General features: G+C 36.2%; 3 protein-coding genes across 3 annotated transcripts; 2 read left to right on the top strand and 1 right to left on the bottom strand.

Annotated features, from left to right (window-relative positions):
* Nucleotides 1-10,534, bottom strand: LOC114241950 (protein CDV3 homolog). The gene is made up of 5 exons (XM_089735126.1): nt 10,189-10,534; nt 5,731-5,901; nt 4,264-4,407; nt 2,142-2,334; nt 1-1,538 (listed from the first exon to the last, which is right to left on the bottom strand). The coding sequence occupies exons 1-4, from the start codon at nt 10,363-10,365 to the stop codon at nt 2,149-2,151; spliced, it is 678 nt and encodes a 225-aa protein (XP_089591252.1). The 5' UTR covers nt 10,366-10,534; the 3' UTR covers nt 1-1,538; nt 2,142-2,148.
* Nucleotides 10,535-10,927: 393 nt separating this feature from the next.
* LOC114242030 (cytochrome c oxidase subunit 7C, mitochondrial) lies at nt 10,928-14,152 on the top strand. Its single transcript, XM_028173050.2, has 3 exons — nt 10,928-11,150; nt 12,903-13,039; nt 14,049-14,152. The coding sequence occupies exons 1-2, from the start codon at nt 11,052-11,054 to the stop codon at nt 13,026-13,028; spliced, it is 225 nt and encodes a 74-aa protein (XP_028028851.1). The 5' UTR covers nt 10,928-11,051; the 3' UTR covers nt 13,029-13,039; nt 14,049-14,152.
* Nucleotides 14,153-14,283: 131 nt separating this feature from the next.
* On the top strand, nt 14,284-15,763 carry LOC114241954 (cytochrome c oxidase subunit 7C, mitochondrial-like). The gene is made up of 3 exons (XM_028172957.2): nt 14,284-14,468; nt 14,873-14,985; nt 15,658-15,763. The coding sequence occupies exons 1-3, from the start codon at nt 14,373-14,375 to the stop codon at nt 15,659-15,661; spliced, it is 213 nt and encodes a 70-aa protein (XP_028028758.1). The 5' UTR covers nt 14,284-14,372; the 3' UTR covers nt 15,662-15,763.
* The last annotated feature ends 3,847 nt before the right edge of the window (nt 15,764-19,610 follow it).

Raw genomic sequence — 19,610 nt, 5'->3', positions numbered from 1 at the left:
TTTAAATACATAATTTATTAGTATGGTACAACATGTTTAGTATGATTTTACCGCCAAAACTCGACACCAATAACTGTACATCGTCTTGGCATTTTTTTTTAGATATTTCTATTATTAAAACGAAATACTTTTTCCTAACTTTTATCGGTTTTCATTTATCTTATAAATCCATGTTCACCATTCATACAGACACCTATTCTTTTATAAACATAAAAAATAACAATTTTTATTACACCGCGCTTCCGTTTTAAACATCTTTTTGAAATATATAGTCATATTTTGAGAATATACAATGTGGTTCAAAATAAAGAACATTAATTAAAGGTACATTTATTGCGTACGCATTTTTTAATCCCTTTTGCATTCTCGCACAGGCATTCTGATTATACAGCCAAACAATAATTTGTTTTTAGAGTCAGCATAGATCTGTGTTTAATCAGTTAAAACATTTCCAATTATAATTCACTCTAAATGTACTGCAATTTAAATAGTTAAAACATCATTTAGGTAACAATACAAAAATATCAACGGTTTCATTAATTTGAACACACCTTTATTGTAACAGTTAAAACTTACGTAGATTTTTGACCAAATTTTATATAATATATATAATTTTTAAACGAGCAACCATCATAAGAACTATTACGTTTTCAGTGTGTATATACTGTAAATGTTAAATTGAAACAATACATCTCTGATACATTGCTATTCAGCTCACTCAAGTTTTCAATATGATGATAGTGGCAAAAAGATCATTTACAGAGAATTCAATATAAAAAATTAGCTAAGACTTAAAAAAAAAAAATCTATGGTTTGACCATCAAAACCGCGAACGTGAAATTGTTATCACTAATTTACAGATCGACTGAATATTTTTTTGCTATTTAAGCGTGGATCGGGTCAGATGTTTTCAGTTGACAATGGCAATGTATCATGTTTTATTTAATAGCCATTGAAAAGCTTTTGTTATTAATAATAATAATAACCGGTTTCTCTCCCAATAGTCCCTAACGCTCCGGCCGATTGTTGCCCACCTCGCGAGTGTGTCCTGCCGTCTTTCCAGGCGTGGCAGTGCTTAATACACTTAATAATAATAATAATAAAGAAAGAAGATTTTGTACCTTACGCCTGTGACGTTAAGAGCTAATTGTTTATTTCCTTTGTCTCTTTACAACAGGAGTCTGTTGAGTAGCTTGCACCAAATACAAATTAGGTTTTTCATAAAATTAATATTACACACGTTCGCAGTTTTGAATGTCAAAAATATTTATGTGTGCACACATAATTGATCGGAGCTGCAAATACTAAATACCGACTTATACATATATATATAATGAGCGAGCGTGTTTGTTTTTTTTATAAATATACGTACATTAAACAATACTAAACAAATAAACACTTTAAACAGTTTATCCGGGGAGGAGTTACAGTTTGGAGCGCGGCTTTGTTTGTTTTGCGTGTGTATACCTCTATGTGTGGATGCGTAAGTCCTTATCGACACTTCACATTACTGAACCTGAGCAGTTTGATTACGTTACCTGAAACAAATAGACCATGATTATTTTTTTAAAGCTATTGCATAGATTTTATCGCGGGCTTTGAGTGCGGCGATCGAATTAAGAAATTCCGTAACGAAAATAAAACCTAACACCCCACTCCACGTACCATGTAGCTCGCGTTCAACACATTCACACGTTGCGCTTGTGTAGTGTTTGTGAATAAGCGCGCGGCGTGACGTCACACTGCATGCGCATCATGAAAAGTCTGCCCATCTCTTTTTCACGCGGTCTAGCTTATGAGTGTGAAGGTGACAGTTAATGTTTTGCTTTTGTTAATGTTTATAAATATAGCATGATGTTATTTTATTATTGTTTTAATATTAAATTATTATTGTCTAATTATAATTGCATAAGTTGATAAAAAATGCTATGCAGTAGCTTTACCGCGGCAGGCCCCGAGTGCCACACGTGTTTTTTTAGTAGATCTTCTCCATTTTTAAATATGGTAATCGGCTTCTTGCGATTTCATTGTTGCCAGTTAACAAAAATCTACAATCATTAGATATGTACATAAAATGATATGCAGCAAATTATATACCAAACCGCCAGCAATTAACAAAAAATAAGATGATAAGTACCGACCGGCAGGCTAGCTGTCGTCCTGCAGCGAGGTGAAGCGGTTGCCGAGCGCGAGCGCGGCGGCGGGCGCGTGGTGCGGGCGCGCCGCCCCGCCCCCCGCCGCTGCGCTCCACCCCGCGCCCGCCGCCGCGCGCCCCCGCCCCGCCGCGCCCAGCACCGGGAAGTAGTCGTCGTTGTGGATGTCCGGCGCGTTCTTCTGTATACGCAACACGAAAAATTTTTATTTTACAAGTGTTACTGGTGGTAGGACCTCTTGAGAGTCCGCCCGGATAGGTAGAAATATATAGCTGATTTGATACAGATACAGCTGATTATATAGTTGAAAATTTTAAATGCCGACTTATATAATAATATAATATAATGAGCGAGCGTGTTTTTTTAAATATACGTACATTAAAGAATACTAAACAAATAAACACTTATAACAGTTTATCCGAGGAGAAGATACAGTTTGGAATACCTGCATAGGCAGGGTGGTGGTACCTACCATACTATACTATTTCTGCCGTGAATCAGTAATGCGTTTCGGTTTGAAGGGTGGGGCAGCCGTTGTAACTATACTGAGACCTTAGAACTTATACTAGTCTAGCCATAAATACTGTTACAATTAAAAATAAACAAATTATTACATTTGAATTTGGAATCTGTAATTTTTATATGATTGCTCATTGAGTTCTCATTTTGGCGCCAATACATTGTACAATATTTTGCGATATTAAAATGGAGTGGGGTGATAAAGAGAACCGAATCGCTGTGATTGCATTACACAAAGTAGGTATGGAGCCAAATGCAATTTTTAAAACTCTCCATACGCTTGGTATTAGTAAAATGTTTGTGTACCGGGCTATTAATAGGTGCAATGAGACCTCCTCTGTTTGTGACAGAAAAAGATCTGGCCGTCCACGTAGTGTTCGTACGAAAAAAGGTGGTCAAAGCAGTAAGGGAAAGAATTCGAAGAAATCCTGTCCGAATGCAAAAGATCTCGGGAAATGAAGATAGCACCTAGAACCATGTCGCGTATTTAAAAGATGACTTAGGACTTGCAGCCTATAAGAGACGTACTGGTCATTTCCTAACTGATAATTTAAAAGAGTATGGGGTGGTAAAATCGAAACAACTACTGAAGCGGTGCGCAAAGGGAGGTCATAGAAAATTTTTGTTTACGGATGAGAATTTTTTTACAATTAAGCAACATTTTAACAAACAAAATGACCGTATTTATGCTCAAAGCTCTAAGGAAGCTTCCCAATTAGTCGACCTAGTGCAACATGGGCACTATCCCACTTCAGTGATGGTTTGGTGGGGTATTAGCTATGAAGGAGTGACTGAGCCATACTTTTGTGAAAAAGGTATCAAAACATCAGCACAAGTGCATCAAGATACCATTCTTGAGAAGGTAGTGAAGCCCCTTAACAACACTATGTTCAATAATCAAGAATGGTCCTTGCAGCAAGATTCGGGGCCAGGTCATAAAGCGCGGTCTACGCAGTCTTGGTTGGAAACGAACGTTTCGGACTTCATCAGAGCTGAAGACTGGCCGTCGTCTAGTCCCGATTTTAATCCGCTGGATTATGATTTATGGTCAGTTTTAGAGAGTACAGCTTGCTCTAAACGCCATGATAATTTGGAGTCCCTAAAACAATCCGTACGATTGGCAGTGAAAATTTTTCCCATGGAAAGAGTGTGTGCTTCTATTGATAACTGGCCTCAACGTTTAAAGGACTGTATTGCAGCCAATGGAGACCACTTCGAATAAGCTTTTTATACTTTAAATTGTTTTATATGTTTGTATTAAACTAACACACTGTAAAAGTAATAAATGTTATTTGCAATAGATTTTTTGTTATTTTTAATTGTAACAGTATTTATGGCAAGACTAGGTATATCTCAAGGTAGGTGGCGCATTTACGTCGTGAATGTCTATGGGTTAATTATTTCAGAGAATATATAGAGCAGACAAGGCTGTATGGGCTTAGATCCCCTTGCCTTTCCTAACAAGGAAAAATTGTACCAAAAAAAAGTCTATGGGTTCCAGTAACCACTTAACACCAGGTGGGCTGTAAGCTCATCCACCCATCTAAGCAATAAATAAATAAAAACTTCGTGTTCTATGATGGCTACATACGGCGTGGTGCCTGCGCTGCGCGGTGTCGGCGGCTCGCAGGCGGGAGGCGGGCGGCACGTAGGCGGAGGGCCGGACGTCGCGGGCGGACGACTGCGGCGCCTCCACCGGCGCGGGCGCGGCCGCCGACTCGCTCTCCGCCGTTTTCTGAAATACATATCAGCGATTACATTTACAACACTTTAAAACAGGGGTCGGCAACGCGGCGCCCCCAATCGATTTTTAATGCGCCTTCGCTGGAATAATGTAAATGTATGACAGCCAGAGCGATTTACTTACTCTTGTCAAACGGCGATATACAGCAAGTATATAGTTGAATTTAGGATTTTGCATAGATTAGTTTGCTAACCTTGAGCGTATTTAATAACACGTACGTATTTTTTTTAGGTTTCTTTTTTTTTTTTCTAGCTAAGCTGATAGCCTTGAGAGACTATTTCAGCTTCACCCTAACGTGTGTAGGTGAGCTCACGGGACTCAAACCTGACGACGTTGCTAACATTGACCCTAGAAGGAGCAGTGCTTCGCAGAATCTACCACCGGATCTTAAACGCGACCCACTGAGAAGATCCGGCGAGAAACTCAGTGGGCTGTGTTCGTGGGTTAATTTACTCGTCGAACTCTTCGTCGCAAGCGACGGGTTCGACGAGGACGGTGACCGGTGCCTAAAAACACCGTTAATGAATCGGGGGGATCCGTAATGACGTGCTTTGGGCGACAGCGACTATTTACCATTCGGTCTACAGGATCGGGTATGGGATCGTATGTTGTATTACTCTTGTTAGAGCGATCGTGGTCGTCATTCAGCATCATTGCTGTGGGCAGATGTTGTGCGCCTCAAGATCAATAGCCACTCCTCCCGGTTTGTGGTGAGCCTGGTACACTCATGCAAACAATCCCCAACTGCCGACTTCATCGATTACACTTTAAAACATGACGACGCTTGCATCTGATAGTAAGTATTGTACTTTTTGACGAAGCACGTTGCTGATAACTCTGTTTCTATAATCTGACGAAGCGTGTTGCGGATAATAATATGTTTAAAAAAAGTGTTATTTTATTATTGTGAAAAATAAATAGTTTAACATTTAAAAAAAACACTTTAAAAAGACCGTCCAATAGTAGTGTATCAACAATTAACAAGTTTGCAAGGAAGTTTTGATGCTGTAATATCCCTCCAGATTCAAAGCTAACGTAAACGCACCTGACAATTCCCTACTACTATTACTGCTAGCGACAGATAATATGTCCCATCAAGATGATGTGGAATTTAGTAGATGTGTCATAGTCCTTTGTCATCTCATTGATGCAATCATTTCCCGGGTGTTTTTGCGGATTATGAACTTCACAAGTTTGCAAAGAAGTCTTGATGCTGTAATAGCCCTGCAGATTCAAAGCTAACGTAAAGGCATCTGACAATTCCCTACTGCTATTACTGCTAGCGACAGATAATATGCATTAATTCATACATACAGGTTTATTCCATGGACCCTTCTCCTTAGTCTTAGTGCTGTCCATAGCAGGATCCTCAGCAGTGGCGTCGCGGCCTGCTTCTGGGGCTCCGTTGCCGCCCTGCAGCACCTGAATCTTGAGTCCGGTGTAGTCTTTTACCGGTTCTTCATACTCCTTCCATTCTTCTTCTTCCTGTAGTTAAGAATGGGTTAAATTAGAGTGTTTGGTTTAGTCAACTGAAATTCGATTAGACACAGTGGAGTGTGGAGTCCACTTAAAATAGCAGGATAGTTCACCGACATTTACTGGTGATAGGGAGTATTCCTAACAGGCACGGGTATGCACCACAATCTATACATATAAATAAAATTGGAGTGTTTGTTTGTAATATTTAAATAACCGCTTTTTACATGTACACATACACCAAAATAACATTTTTTACAATTTTTGTCTGTCTGTTTGTTCCGGCTAATCTTTGGAACGGCTGGACCGATTTTGACGAGACTTTCACCGATAGATGGTTGATGATATAAGGAGTAACTTAGGCTACTTTCTTAGACTAGCTTCGCCCCGCGGCGTCACCCGCGATACGACAATAGCCGCGAGTAAAATCGCGGGACTCAGCTATCAATAATAAAATTTAATGTTTCCGAAGCGAAGCGAGGGCGGGTCGCTTCTTACCTATTTTTGGTGTTTGAAGAGAACAAATATTATAAAGCACAACTGAGACTTAGACATGCAGTTTCTAGTGGCTTTCAAGTTACAATGATTATGACCTTTAATTTCTATAAGATCAGCATTCATCCACATATCATCATCATCATTATCAGCCTTTATCTGCTCACTGCTGGACATAGGCCTTCCACATAATGCGGTCCTCCGCCTTCCGCATCCAACGACTTCCCGCCGTGCGCACTAAGTCGTCGGTCCACCTGGTTGGAGGGATCCACATATGATACACACAAAAAAAGCTGAAAATCTTAGTAAAATTTTCTTTATTTAATACCTATTTCTGTCACAAACCAATCATAATATCTTCTTGTTTGTAGATGAAAATCTCTTTAATTCAGATTAATTTTACTTAGGTAGGCTCAGATATTAACGAGTTACCAACCAGTATATGCATTTACACTAATCAAAAAGCCATTAACACAATTTAATTATGCTTATCTGTTACAATCAATTGTATAACTTGTTTTCAATGTTCCCCAGTGGTCAAGCATGACTATAATAACATTCATAAGACAAACTAATTAGTATATCATTCTAAATAAATACAATACATGCCATAAGATTATATGCTTGGATTTTCCTCAATAATAATTATGAAGTAAACAATGATTCAATTCTCATAAAAATAAACTCGACATGTGAACGAACGTATAAACCAACTTGGTACGTACACCAATTCATTCAAATACATATATTAGAAAATTCAAAAGACTAGAGGTCCCGCAGTAGTCGAAATTCGACTATAATTAATTGGAATTGTATGTTTGTACACTATTATGATTGTATTTTATACTTCTATAATCACAAATTTCGCCAAGACTACACTATAAAAAATATTAACAAAGACAAACAATATTTAATCTATTCTCAATTCGACAACAGACGTGAAGAACAAAAGTTTGACAATAAATAGTATGCCTGTGTGTGTGCGTCAAATACATGGTATGTAGTGTGTGTAATGTTTTGTTTATTGATTTAATGTATTTTTTATGCATTATTTTAAAAAAATATTTGCGTTGTGCACTTCTTTTCTATATTCTCTATAAGTGTGCAAAATTTCATACTCCTCCATCCGCGCAATTTTCGTAAAAAGGAATACAAAGTTTTTGCTTCACGTATTAATATTCAAAGGATAGTTTAAAATAAGCAAGTGTTGTGAAGCATTTTCTTTTTTATATTAGATGGGTTGATGTTGTTTAAACATTATTCTTTAGAGTTTTACTTGCTGCATTAAAATTTAATGATTCAAAGACACACGAGTTTAAATAAAGACAGTCTTATCAATGTATGTTCATATTGGTAAATATACATTTGCTGCAACTATAAAGAAAAATGTTTGAGTAATTATTGTTAATGCAATCAAAAGCATAATGAGTGTACAAACTTTCTAAAAGTGTAAAGGTATGCTTTATTTTCTCAGTTTTTATTAGTTTTAGACTTTAGGCTGAATTTTCAATCTCATTTCTCTTCTTCACTTTTAGAATGCTATACTCCAAAAACAGACAGGATTGTAGTACTTAGCTGTATCAGGTTATAAGGTTTGTAATGGGTGTGAAAAAAAACACTGATTTTTTTTTTCTGAATCGCATCCAGATAATAAGTGATAGTATTGAGCTCAACGTTAGAATGAGCATAACTCTTGGGAAGGGTTATTATGCCATCAATTATGGAGCTTGAAATAAGCTATCACTTAATGTAAGTCCAATACCATGAACTTTGTAATAAAGACTATTTTATTATGAAGCGCAGTCATCAATGGTACACCAGTTTTTTAAATTAATAAATATAAAAATAGTCAATCTATAAATATCTTCAAATAAAAGCTCTGATACACCTAGACTTGTCTTTAGGATTATTTTGTCTATGTCTACATTTTTCACTTTTAGAACAAATAGAAATGTCAAATACTAATTTGATTATGATTTACTAAAGATAATCCATACTGATGGATTATTTTTAGTGATATCTTCTTTTATATTGACTGTGTACCTACAACCATCAACAAATAATCAAACATTAATATCATGTTTCCAGTGTATTTTTCTTAAAGAATGAAATATAGTCTCAAATACTTATTATAGAGTAGAAAGATTGATTCAAATTAAATTTTGTTATTGTGTTTCATTTCTTTCTAGTATGAATACTCAATATTATTTTAATTACTTTAATTTAATTAAATAAAAAAACTTTAATACCAGTTATCTGTTTCTTAAGTTTATTCTTAATTAAATAAAAAACCTTAATATTAGTTAGATTATTTGTTTCTTGCATGCATCTCATATGGGAAAGGGAGATTGCAGGATTGGTCTTTTTTTGTATACAATTAAAGTGTTCTGCAGTCTACTGTTAAGGTTGATAATATATTGCTAAATTGTACATTAGCATCAGCTCCTCATTTTCCTGGTACAAATAGAAACATGGAAAATATAACCCTAAAAATAGGAAGCTGGAATATTTTTCATAGCAATTCTATACATATTCAAAGGAATCAATAACGTGGAAAGAGAAAATAATATAGAAGCATGATAGTAAGGTCAACTCACTACAATTTATTAAAATATGCAAATATATTTTTACAAATTAAAATCAAAGTTCCCTAAAATCTTTTAAAAAATCTAGCTTTACTCCATTCTAGCAGAAATGTCAAGATTTAAACTTGAAACAATAACACATTATCTACTTAACTTTAAGATATAGCTAACTTTTATATTTTAGCTTAGCTCAATACATTAAAATTGCATCTGCTCAAGGGTATGTAGGTCAGGTTCAAAGTTCAAAGTGTGACCAGAAAAAACAAAACAACTCAAAATACAATGTCAGGCAAAGTTGAAATGGTTTGTCAATTACCCTCAATAATACGTTTAGTTTAAATCAAGCATTTATATTTTTTTCATGTTTTTTACTAATCCTCTGTTCTTTTCCACTGCATGATTTTTGTTACGCCCTGACATAGTTCTGCTGCAGACACTGAGAGGTTAATTTATGGTGGTTATATTTGTGCTTTAAATCTGATGATGGTGTATGGTAACTTAATTAGCACTTTAGGAGTCATGAGCATTGGAAGACGAATAAAGTATCAAACTTACAAGCTTTATTTTCAGTAGTTTTATCTTTCGTTTTGATGTTCCCCATTTTTCATTAAAAATTTCCACTATTCTTTGTTATTTTATATGGTACAATCAATATGTGTCATACATTGAACTAGTAATTAATCTCAATTTTTTTTTATTCCATATCAAATTGAAACTACTTCAAATATTAATTGTGTAGTAGGTGTATAATTCTAATAGTAAGCCTGTCTATATTTCTTTACTTTTTAACTTAGATCTAATCTTAGATTGTTAGCATGATACCTGTTTTATACTATTTTCCTTTGTGTGAAATGAAGCCATACAAAACAAGAAATTGAATATCTAAATATGCCATGACTCACCCAAGCATACTGACAATTGTTAAATTAAATAGAGGCCAGGGTACAGGTAACCATGTAGCCTTTTAATTTTTTATTGATAGTGTATGTGAAAAACGTCTTTAAATTAAATAATTCACTTATCGCTAATTGCACTACTCAGCATGTTAATGAGCTAGTTAGAGAATCCAGGTCACACAGAAACCTATCTTGTCATTCAAGCGTTGTACATGAAGGTGAAATAATGTTTTCAACTATGATGCCATTGACACAGTCGACAGAGAGTACTAGTTAAACAACCTATTTAAGTATAAAACATGTTTTGTTCAATTACTCACTCCGGTCTTCCCCGCCTCCTCGCCATCCTGCGCCGGTCGCTCTTTCTTCGGCCTAGTTTCGGTTTTCTGTTTGGTGTCTTCTAATTTTTTAGCTAACTCATCGGCTGTTGCAAACTTTTTCACTGCTTTTGATTTTTTACGATCTTTTTTTGCGAAGAAATCGTCTAAATCGGCCATCTTCAATTTTGACTAAGATATTTGTTTTATGTTTTGATTAAATGAATGATAACTGTAATATTTAATCGAAACTGTGCGAGGGAAATGTGTACTGAGTTCCCGAAATTTAAAACGATTTGTTCAGCAAGCGTGGCCGACTGTTTCTTTTTTTTTTAAAATGGCAGAAAATAGTGTTGCCACTTTCTCAGGATGGATTTATCATTTTCATTGTTATAGAAAGAAAATACTACTAAATGTGTATGTTCAGTTTTTTATTTCTAAAATGCTAATTAAGAAATATTTTTAATATTAAAAAAAAAAATCCTGGCTTCTATCATCTTAAAATTTTCTTCAATTATTATTATTCAATTATTATATTATTTTCTTACAAGTGAATAGTGAAGACATCTTAATAATGATAAAAATAACGTAAAATATGCACACTACCTACCTAAAATTATTAGAATAGTGACAAAACATTAAAATTTCTTTAACAGTAATAGACTTAAAAACTTCAACGTATTAAATGTTACCGACTTAAGTAGTAGGATTTAAATTATGACAACAAGCACAAATCCTCAGAAATCAGTATCTTATCAGCATAACACGCCGACCAATATTGAACCTACAGTCAATAAGTTTATCTTATCGATATCGATCATTTACCTGACGGGGTTTAGACCTGAAATAAGTTAAGGAAAATCAAAATGATCGGAGCAGTTGCAAGGATTTCCAACAGGACCGTTGGGAAGAATGTCGTAAAAACCAGTGTTAGGAGTGGATCCAACGGCGGTATTCCCGGGGAGGTGAGTGAAAATTCGTTTTCAGTTACGTAACAGCTGTCTTCGAAACATAGAATCCTAATAATTTAAGCCTCGTGATTTGAGTATTTTTAAGCAAGTCTAAATTAGAATTATGCGATAACTAAAGTTGTGCACACTGTACTTGAGGCATCGACCTCATGCCTCACGGTGGGTAATAGCAAGCACGTGTTTGTGTATAGAGGTTTACGATAACCATAAAAAATAGAATCCAATCTATTTGCCGTAAGGCAGTCACGCCCTGTGCTTTAAAGAGAGATACGCACTGTTACAGATGCTCAATGGACCTCATATTGCTATTATTGTTAAGTCCTGATACTTGTCTGGCTATTCAACAATTCTCTCTTATGGCTAGTAAGCGCGTCTCAGAAACCGATGATCGTTCACTCTGATTCAATATTCCGGGTCCAACAGCACTAAATCTTTTACTTGGCATGGTATTATGCGTAGTAAGATCGTTTTTTTTAATACTCCATTCTAGTAACTTTTAAAATTACAAAAGTTTTACATAGAGGGGTTAAATAGAGTTTCCAGACACTACAACGCAAAAAACCTACCGTTTAAGGCATTAAGTTAAAGTTTCAATATCAAGAGTTTAACGATCCTACTTTTAAGACCCAGACGAGTGATAGTTTCGCAGAAGCTAATCTGAATGGTGGTATTTCACCAGTGACCCTATAATTTACCCTACCTTTTGTAATTTATATAGAAATTACAGAGTTAGCTTTGATGGAAAGGTTAGGAAATCACCACGACGGATAGGTAAAGGTAATCGTAGAAGCAGCATTGGTCTGATTAGAATGTGGTCGCGTATATTCGTGCAGTCTGGTTATCAACAGGATAGTCTAAACAATAAATAACACAAAGATCTTCTGACTACAAAATGTAATAGAGCTTGTTGAAAGAATTATAAACATGCTCATTTTTCAATACACATTAATCGCATTCTTGGACAATGTAAACAACGTTAAATTGATGTTTATCGAGTAGAGTACTGTGTCTTTTTTAAAACCTTAGTACGTTCAAGATTCTTAAATAGATGGAGGCATGATAGAAAATTCGAGACTTTAATTATAGAACTGGAATATTTAATACAGTATATTATTTTTATTTTTATTTCTAAACGAGTCAATCAAATAACTGTTTAATAGTATATCTTAAATTAAATTAGTACGAAAGAGCCAGGTGGAACGATGATCTATGAAAAGTCGGGGATCAGTGACGTGAATTGGGAGAGGCCTATGCCCAGTAGTGGACAACTGTGGGCTGATGATCTCATGTTTCTCGTCTTAACGAGTCGCATCTCAATGCGACATTTACTTAACGGTTGTGGTGGCGCCGGGACCTTCAATCTTTTAACGTCCGATGAAATGTAGGTTCATCTGCATATTTACACAACCAACAAATGTTAATTTAAATCGAAACATTCTATGTTCTAAATAGTTGCGGGATGGATGTAATATGCTCTGCGTCAACTCTGTCCTGCCGTCTCAATAGCCCCTACTGGGCCCCGGCCCTGTCCGAGGTCGGGCGCCGGCTGTGAGCGACAGGAGTTTTTAGTGAGGTTCAACTCCCACATACTCCACCTGCCGCGCGGGTGGGGATCCGGCAATTTTCTCCTGTGGAAAAAAAAAGTTCTAACTAAATAACTATATCAATATTAAGAAATCATAGTATTGGTATTTTATTGTATTTGTTTTTTGATATTTTAGTTTTGTGTTTGGAATACTTTTACAGAATCTGCCATTCGACATCAATAATAAGGCTCGCCTGACCTTCCACATGTTCTGGTTCTTCGGCAGCGGATTTGCAGCACCCTTCCTTGTTGTGTGGCATCAGATGAGGAAGAATTCTAATTCTTAAATTTAAAATGGGTGAGTAGGACTAGGACCTTAAATAGTAAAAACTTATGAAAGAAAATCGTTTTCGTATTGACTATGACTATAATTTATATTGTGTGAGTGGAGACCTGTTCTCAGAAGTAGGATAAAAGAAAGATCATATTGTTTCCGTATAGTTTTAAATTATTGTCATATATTGTATTGTTTTGTTAGGTGTGTATTAATTTTTTTTTATTGCTTGTAGGTGTGAACGAGCTCACAGCCCACCTGGTGTTAAGTGGTTACTGGAGCCCATAGACATCTACAACGTAAATGCGCCACCCACCTTGAGATAAGTTCTAAGGTCTCAGTATAGTTACAACGGCTGCCCCACCCTTCAAACCGAAACGCATTAGTGCTTCACGGCAGAAATAGGCAGTAGGTCCTACCACTAAGTAACTAACAATTAAGTGCGACTTATTGCGTGAAAACGGTTTAGTAGTTTGGGTGTGAAAACATAACAGACAATCAGTGTGCTTAGTCCAAGTTTTTTAACTTCTCGATCGCGTAAAAGTTAATTTAAATTTGTATTGAGTTGGAGCAGTGCCACTAACGACAAAAGTAGCACACAAACGTAACCACGGAATAGATAAATAACCTTAATTATCTATTCCGTAAACGTAGCAAACAAAAACACACAGAGCCTTTTTTCTTCCTTCCCTTCCTTATATGGTTGTAGAATTATGAGATGGTTCTTTGCTTTGACCTGGTCACTACAATTTCGCAATGAAAACATTTGTTAAGGAACTCATAATATCGAATATATAAAAACATATTCCAAATATCTTCAAATGACGATAACGTTTTCTCAACTTCTGATTTCGATAAATAAATACTATATTCCTCTCCAAATAAATTGCTGTATAAGTTTTTTTTTGTGTAACGGCATATTTCATTCATCATTTTTGAAAGGAAAAGTAGGAGTACTAACATGTTTTTAATAGAAGCAAAGAAATCAAAATGAAATGAAACCAGTACATAAATGTTTGTTTAAAATTTTCAGGAATTTAACACATCAAGCTAGTAGGAGGCAGTCCGGAGTGAATAAAATTAACTATTGATTTGTATTTATGTAGATGAAATCTCAAATATACAAGTAAAAAAGGATTATTTTGTTTTTTTTATCAAAACCTACCTAATCTCTTCATCATATTTTTTTGTTTGGAGTCTTTCGGATGCATTCATTTTATTTCTTGTCAAAATTCTACTACGCTTTAATACAAAAGGAACGCAGTGGTAGTTTTTAAGATACCTACTGTGCTATTTGCAAAATCGAACTTGTGTTTTTTTCCCGTGATACCTACTCGAGAATCTTAGAAACGTAAAGATGATTACCCCATTGACTCGCATTTCAAACAAACTGGGCAGAAATGTGGTAACGAATTTCGTGAGAAACCATTCTAACGGCGGTATTCCTGGCGAGGTAAGTTCGATTTTCAAGTCCCATTACATAATGACCTAAGCAAGGATTTAAATTATTCTTAAATTTTTTTAACTGTAATTTGTGACTATTTTATGGTTTATAAACATTAGACTATATGTAAAAAATGGTATTGTACAATTTCTCTTCTGATATCGTTATGGTAAAGACAGCATAACCTATTGATTAAAGTGTTTTCTATACTCTACGTTTTCTATATCATTTATTCCTGATATCGATATCAAATATATGTATAAGGTTTCTTTTTATCTGCCTCCAAAGTAAAAAGGCGTCCTAATTCCGGGCGTTTCTTGGTACATTAATTACTACTAAATCACCAAGAAGATCAAAGAAAGGCACTCTAAACCATCCATAAAGTTATGTTTCAAAATGTTGGCAAATTTCAGAATCTACCCTTCGACATTCACAACCGTTACAAGCTGACATTGTATTTCATCCTATATGCGGGCTCTGGACTATCAGCACCCTATCTCATCACCCGTCACCAGCTTCTGAAGAAGTAAGTTAAAGAATAATTTATTTTTATAGGTTAATAAGAAATATAATTATAGCTCTCCGTTACAGTTCATTATGTTTGTGATAGTTGTTACAACTGCTGCACCCATTTGGAAAGGCTTTTCAAGGATGTATGGGCATAAGTATTGGGACAAAGTTTCTTAAATACAGACCACCTCTTAAGTGGTATTAGACTCTAAAGACGTTGTAATGTGAAAGGTGTCCACTTTGTATTTGAAGTTAAGGTATCAAGTATTAGAAGTTAAAATACAATTTTATAAAGTTTTTCACATTCTTAAATCACAAATGCTTTAAAATATTAATGTATAATTGTAGGCAAAACATGTGGGATTACAATCTGATTTATTATCAGTAATAAAAAAAAGTGGTTATACCACAAGATTTGAGCCTTGGCACATTTGTATGATTTTATACAAGTAGACTTGATCTCACATTTATTGAACCTTAAAATAATGCTTAAAGACACCTTATCCTAGAAATGGTCACATGAATTATGGAAATTATAATTTGAAATTGTGTAGATATTGTTAATTTTAACAACATACATATTTAATCATTGAGAAATGTCCTAATGAATGAACTTTAATTTCTAATTCTTGATTATTTATTTATTTATTATTGTTTTTGATTCTTATGTTTTTTTTTTAATTTCCAGGTAATTCAAGCTGCAGAAATCCTTTGCTTGTTTTAGGTTTAAGCTAGTAAAAAACTGTACACTATGAATCATTATGGATGATTAAAATAAACATTATGTAATAGAATTATTATTTATTTGTCACACACAAATAAATGGGTCAATGCTTTGTTATTCAATTTTAAAATTTCCACGTAGCTTTGTATATAAATCTTTTCCCTCAAATAAGGTTACAAATCAAATCAAATCAAAAAAATTTTATTCAACATAAATGAAAGTACATACTTGTTGAACGTCAAAAGAACTACCGCCAATTCACAAGAACTAGCCTCCGTCCTGAGAAGAATTGGCAAGAAACTCAGCGGGCATGTCTTTTTTTTTTTACATATAAAATTATTATTTATTTATTTTTAATATATATTTTTTTTAAATATGAATTTCTTACATTGAGTATTATAACGTAACAATTACTACTATATTGAAATGCCCGGAGCGAGCAACTCATTCCCAGCATTTCAGTTTGAAAGCAGTTGTTACATAGGCGGCACTGAAAATTTCGGGAATTAACAAAGTGACACAACATTACTATTTAAAAATGTATTTATTGCTTTTTGAAGTATTCTCTGCGAAATTTGACACATTTTTCCATACGATGGAACCAATCATTGAAGCAACCATTCCATTCGGAAGTTGGGGTCTCCAAAATGGCCGTTTTGTAGGCGTCCACAGTTTCTTCAGGTGATGAAAATCTCTGTCCACGCAATTTATTCTTTATTTTAGGGAAAGTATAGGAATCATTAGGGCTTAGGTCGGGGCTGTACGGCGGATGGTCTAATAATTCTATGTTTTCTTGCTCTAAAAACTATTTTGTTGTGTGCGCGGTGTGAGAACTCGCATTATCGTGATGGAGGATGATGCGGCGGTTGCAGTTCTCTTTACGGAGTTCAGAAACGACCTGTGGCAAACAAATGCTAGCATACCATTCTGCATTAACCGTTCTTTGTCCCTCAAGAGGAATAGTCGTAACATGGCCGGTCTTGGAGACAAACGTGGCCACCATTTTTTTTGCAACACTCCGTGAACGAACAATTTTTGTTGGCTTTAACTCATTTTCGAACACCCAAACTCGTGACTGGTTTTTTGTTTCGGGTTCGTACGCGTATATCCAGGATTCGTCACCTGATACAATGTTGTATACAGAATTTGAGGATCCTGCGTGGAATCTTTCGAGAGTTCTGACGCACCAAGTAACGCGAGCCGCTTTTTGCTCTTCACAGAGCGAATGCGGTATCCATCGGGAAAACAACTTTTTTACACCTAATTGTTCATGCAAGATTATTTGTATTTGACTCATGCCAATGTCTAAAGTTGCCTGAATTTCGCGGTATGTCACATGTCGATCTTCCTCAATCAGCTTACGCACAGCATCAACGTTTTCTTGGGTGACTGCAGTTTTTGGACGACCTTGACGGGGATCATCACTAAGCTTGACACGTCCACGTTGAAACTCAGCAAACCAGCGATAAATTGTGGTTTTGGATGGGGCTTCATCACCAAATGCAGAAATCATCCGGTCAACACACTGTTTTTGTGTTAAACCACTTCGAAAGTCATAATAAATCATCGCTCTTGAATTTTCTCGAGTCAATTCCATTTTCTCAACGACTAAACAAGTTTGACAAAACCTCGTGACAAGACCGAGAATCTTTTTTTAAATAAATAAATGGTATTCGATTTTTAAAACTAAGGAGTTTTCAATTAAAAAGATTTTAATATGACAGGAACAGTGGAAATATTCCATTCCCGATACTTTTAGTGCAGCCCTCGTACAGTTGTTGTTCATGACCAATGGTCACTGCTTACCATCAGGTGTCCTGTTGTCTATTCAGTATGTAACGAGAAAAAAATAATTGGAGGTCATGTAAAACTGAGTCCTTGCCGATTTTTTTAATGAAAATCCAAATTTATGTGAAAACATGTTTAGAAATGAATCATTCAAAGTATTGCTATTACTAGCCATAACTTTTCTCGGTCTTTCTAAGATCGAACTCGTCTTTTGAATACATTGATGATAGCAGTGTTTGTCGTCAGAGGCCAGCTATGTATTAAGAATTATTTGATGTCTGTGTGTGTATGGAATTGCTGATGAGACCATGTGCCATCTTATCCAACAAATAGTGATGGGACTGCAATATTTGGGTAATATGGTTGGAGGCTTGGGATGTCCCATTTGAGGGCTTCAAATGTTTGTATGGGTTCGGCAATGTGAGGCCAGGTGTTGTCATGCAGGAGACTCTCTTTATCGTGCCTCTGGTCGTATTGAGGCCGTTTTTCGCGCAGAGCTTGGCCTAAACGCATTTTCGATTCTAACAGCACATTTTTTTCTTTTGCCCACCCATGCTAGTAACCTCAAGGGTTACACTAGCTTCGCTGAATGTGTAGGCGGGCTCACAGGGCTTAATTTGGCGAATTTACCAGCACTCGCCCTCCCAGGAACCAGGAACAGTGCTTCGCTGAATCTACCAGGGGATCGGAATCACGACCCTCTGAAAAGATCCGCCGAGAAATTCAATGGTATAAGTTTATTTGTCTAAGTATATTTATATCGCTATATTTTTCCAAACTCCTACTTTTTTTTAAAGTATTTGAGTAACTCAAAGGTGTCACTAGCCCATGTATGTAGCACCCGCTAAGGGTAATTATTGTACACGAGAATTTCCGGTAGGCAGCGGCTTGGGTCTGCCCCTGGCGTTGCTGAAGTCCATGGGCCACGGTAACAACTCACCAGCAGGTGTGCCGTATGCTCGTCTGCCTACAAGGGTAATAAAAAAAAAATAAGCATAATTTCAACAGGTTCTTTTTTTTCTTTTTCCCTACTTATGCCGATAACCTTGAGAGGCTATATCAGCGTAACCTTAGCATTGAGCTCACGTGGCTCAAACCGGAGGTGTTGCTAACACTAGCCCTAGCAAGAGCAGTGCTTCGCTGTATCTACCACCGGATCGGAAACGCGACCCACTGAGAAGATCCGACGAGAAACTCAGTGGACTGTGTCTATGGGCTAGTTCACTCGCCGAACCCTGTGTTCGATGAGAACGGTGACCGGTGCTTGAGGTATCTAAAAGCACCGTCAATGGAACGGGAGGATCCGTAATGACAGGTTCATTGAATGCGCCCCTAGGCTGCGCCTGTGTGCAGTATAAAATTTGCAAAATAGATAAGAGTCGCCTTTGAGGTAATTTATATACCTTTTGACCCGGTCAAGCTGATTCTGGTCCAACGGAATGTTCCAGAACACCACTGGCCTGGATTGCGGTGGCCCCGAGTTACCGTGACGTAGGGTTGTCGATGTTTCCAAGATTCCGCCTGCCCGGTCTCCTCGAAGTGCGAGTAAGGTCGTAGCGTTGATCACGGTAACCCCCCCTACCTTGTTCAGGCATTCTGTACGGGCAGGGATCGGACTACAGTCCAGGGAAATCCCATAACATCTCCGGCCCCTGCCTTTAATATTCTCGGCCATCGAGTTCCACCCTATTAAGACGCGGGAACCTCACAGCTGCTTCAGTCGCGACCCGAAAAAAAAGCTACCGTACCTAACCTATTTTGTTTGTAAGTACTGAAGTTCATATTTTTTTCATGCATTTCATTGATCACGCGTTTCATTCTAATACGAAGTCGTGTGTAAGATTTATTATAATTATAAATTCCGAAATATAATTCTAAAATTCATCTTTCGTAACTTCTCCTCGTAAATCCATTGAGATTTTATTAACAAAAGATGTCTAGCTCGGAACCTTCTCTTGAAGTGTGTTAATAAGAAAAAGAGCGAGTCCTTGCCGGAGACACCAAGATTACGGAAGTTATATAATTATAAACGTTAAAACATTGTATTAAAAAATTAAAATTACCAAAGCATTCATTTAGTTGCTTATTTAATGATATTAGGGATTAAAATATGAAATTGCCGATTTGTA

Source organism: Bombyx mandarina, chromosome 02, assembly GCF_030267445.1.
Source record: "Bombyx mandarina strain Sakado chromosome 02, ASM3026744v2".
Taxonomy (NCBI): Eukaryota; Metazoa; Arthropoda; class Insecta; order Lepidoptera; family Bombycidae; genus Bombyx; species Bombyx mandarina.
Note: the sequence above shows the minus strand (reverse complement) of the source record. Positions and strands in the feature narration are given on the sequence as shown.

Bases quoted from the DNA above. Each gene is read 5' to 3' on its own strand.
- LOC114241954 (XM_028172957.2), top strand. From the start codon at position 14,373: ATGATTACCCCATTGACTCGCATTTCAAACAAACTGGGCAGAAATGTG. The intron at 14,469-14,872 runs GTAAGTTCGATT...GGCAAATTTCAG, and splicing joins ACGGCGGTATTCCTGGCGAG to AATCTACCCTTCGACATTCA.
- LOC114241950 (XM_089735126.1), bottom strand. From the start codon at position 10,365: ATGGCCGATTTAGACGATTTCTTCGCAAAAAAAGATCGTAAAAAATCA. The intron at 5,902-10,188 runs GTGAGTAATTGA...TCTTAACTACAG, and splicing joins AGGAGGCGGGGAAGACCGGA to GAAGAAGAAGAATGGAAGGA. The intron at 4,408-5,730 runs GTATGTATGAAT...TATGTATTTCAG, and splicing joins AGGGTCCATGGAATAAACCT to AAAACGGCGGAGAGCGAGTC.
- LOC114242030 (XM_028173050.2), top strand. From the start codon at position 11,052: ATGATCGGAGCAGTTGCAAGGATTTCCAACAGGACCGTTGGGAAGAAT. The intron at 11,151-12,902 runs GTGAGTGAAAAT...ATACTTTTACAG, and splicing joins ACGGCGGTATTCCCGGGGAG to AATCTGCCATTCGACATCAA.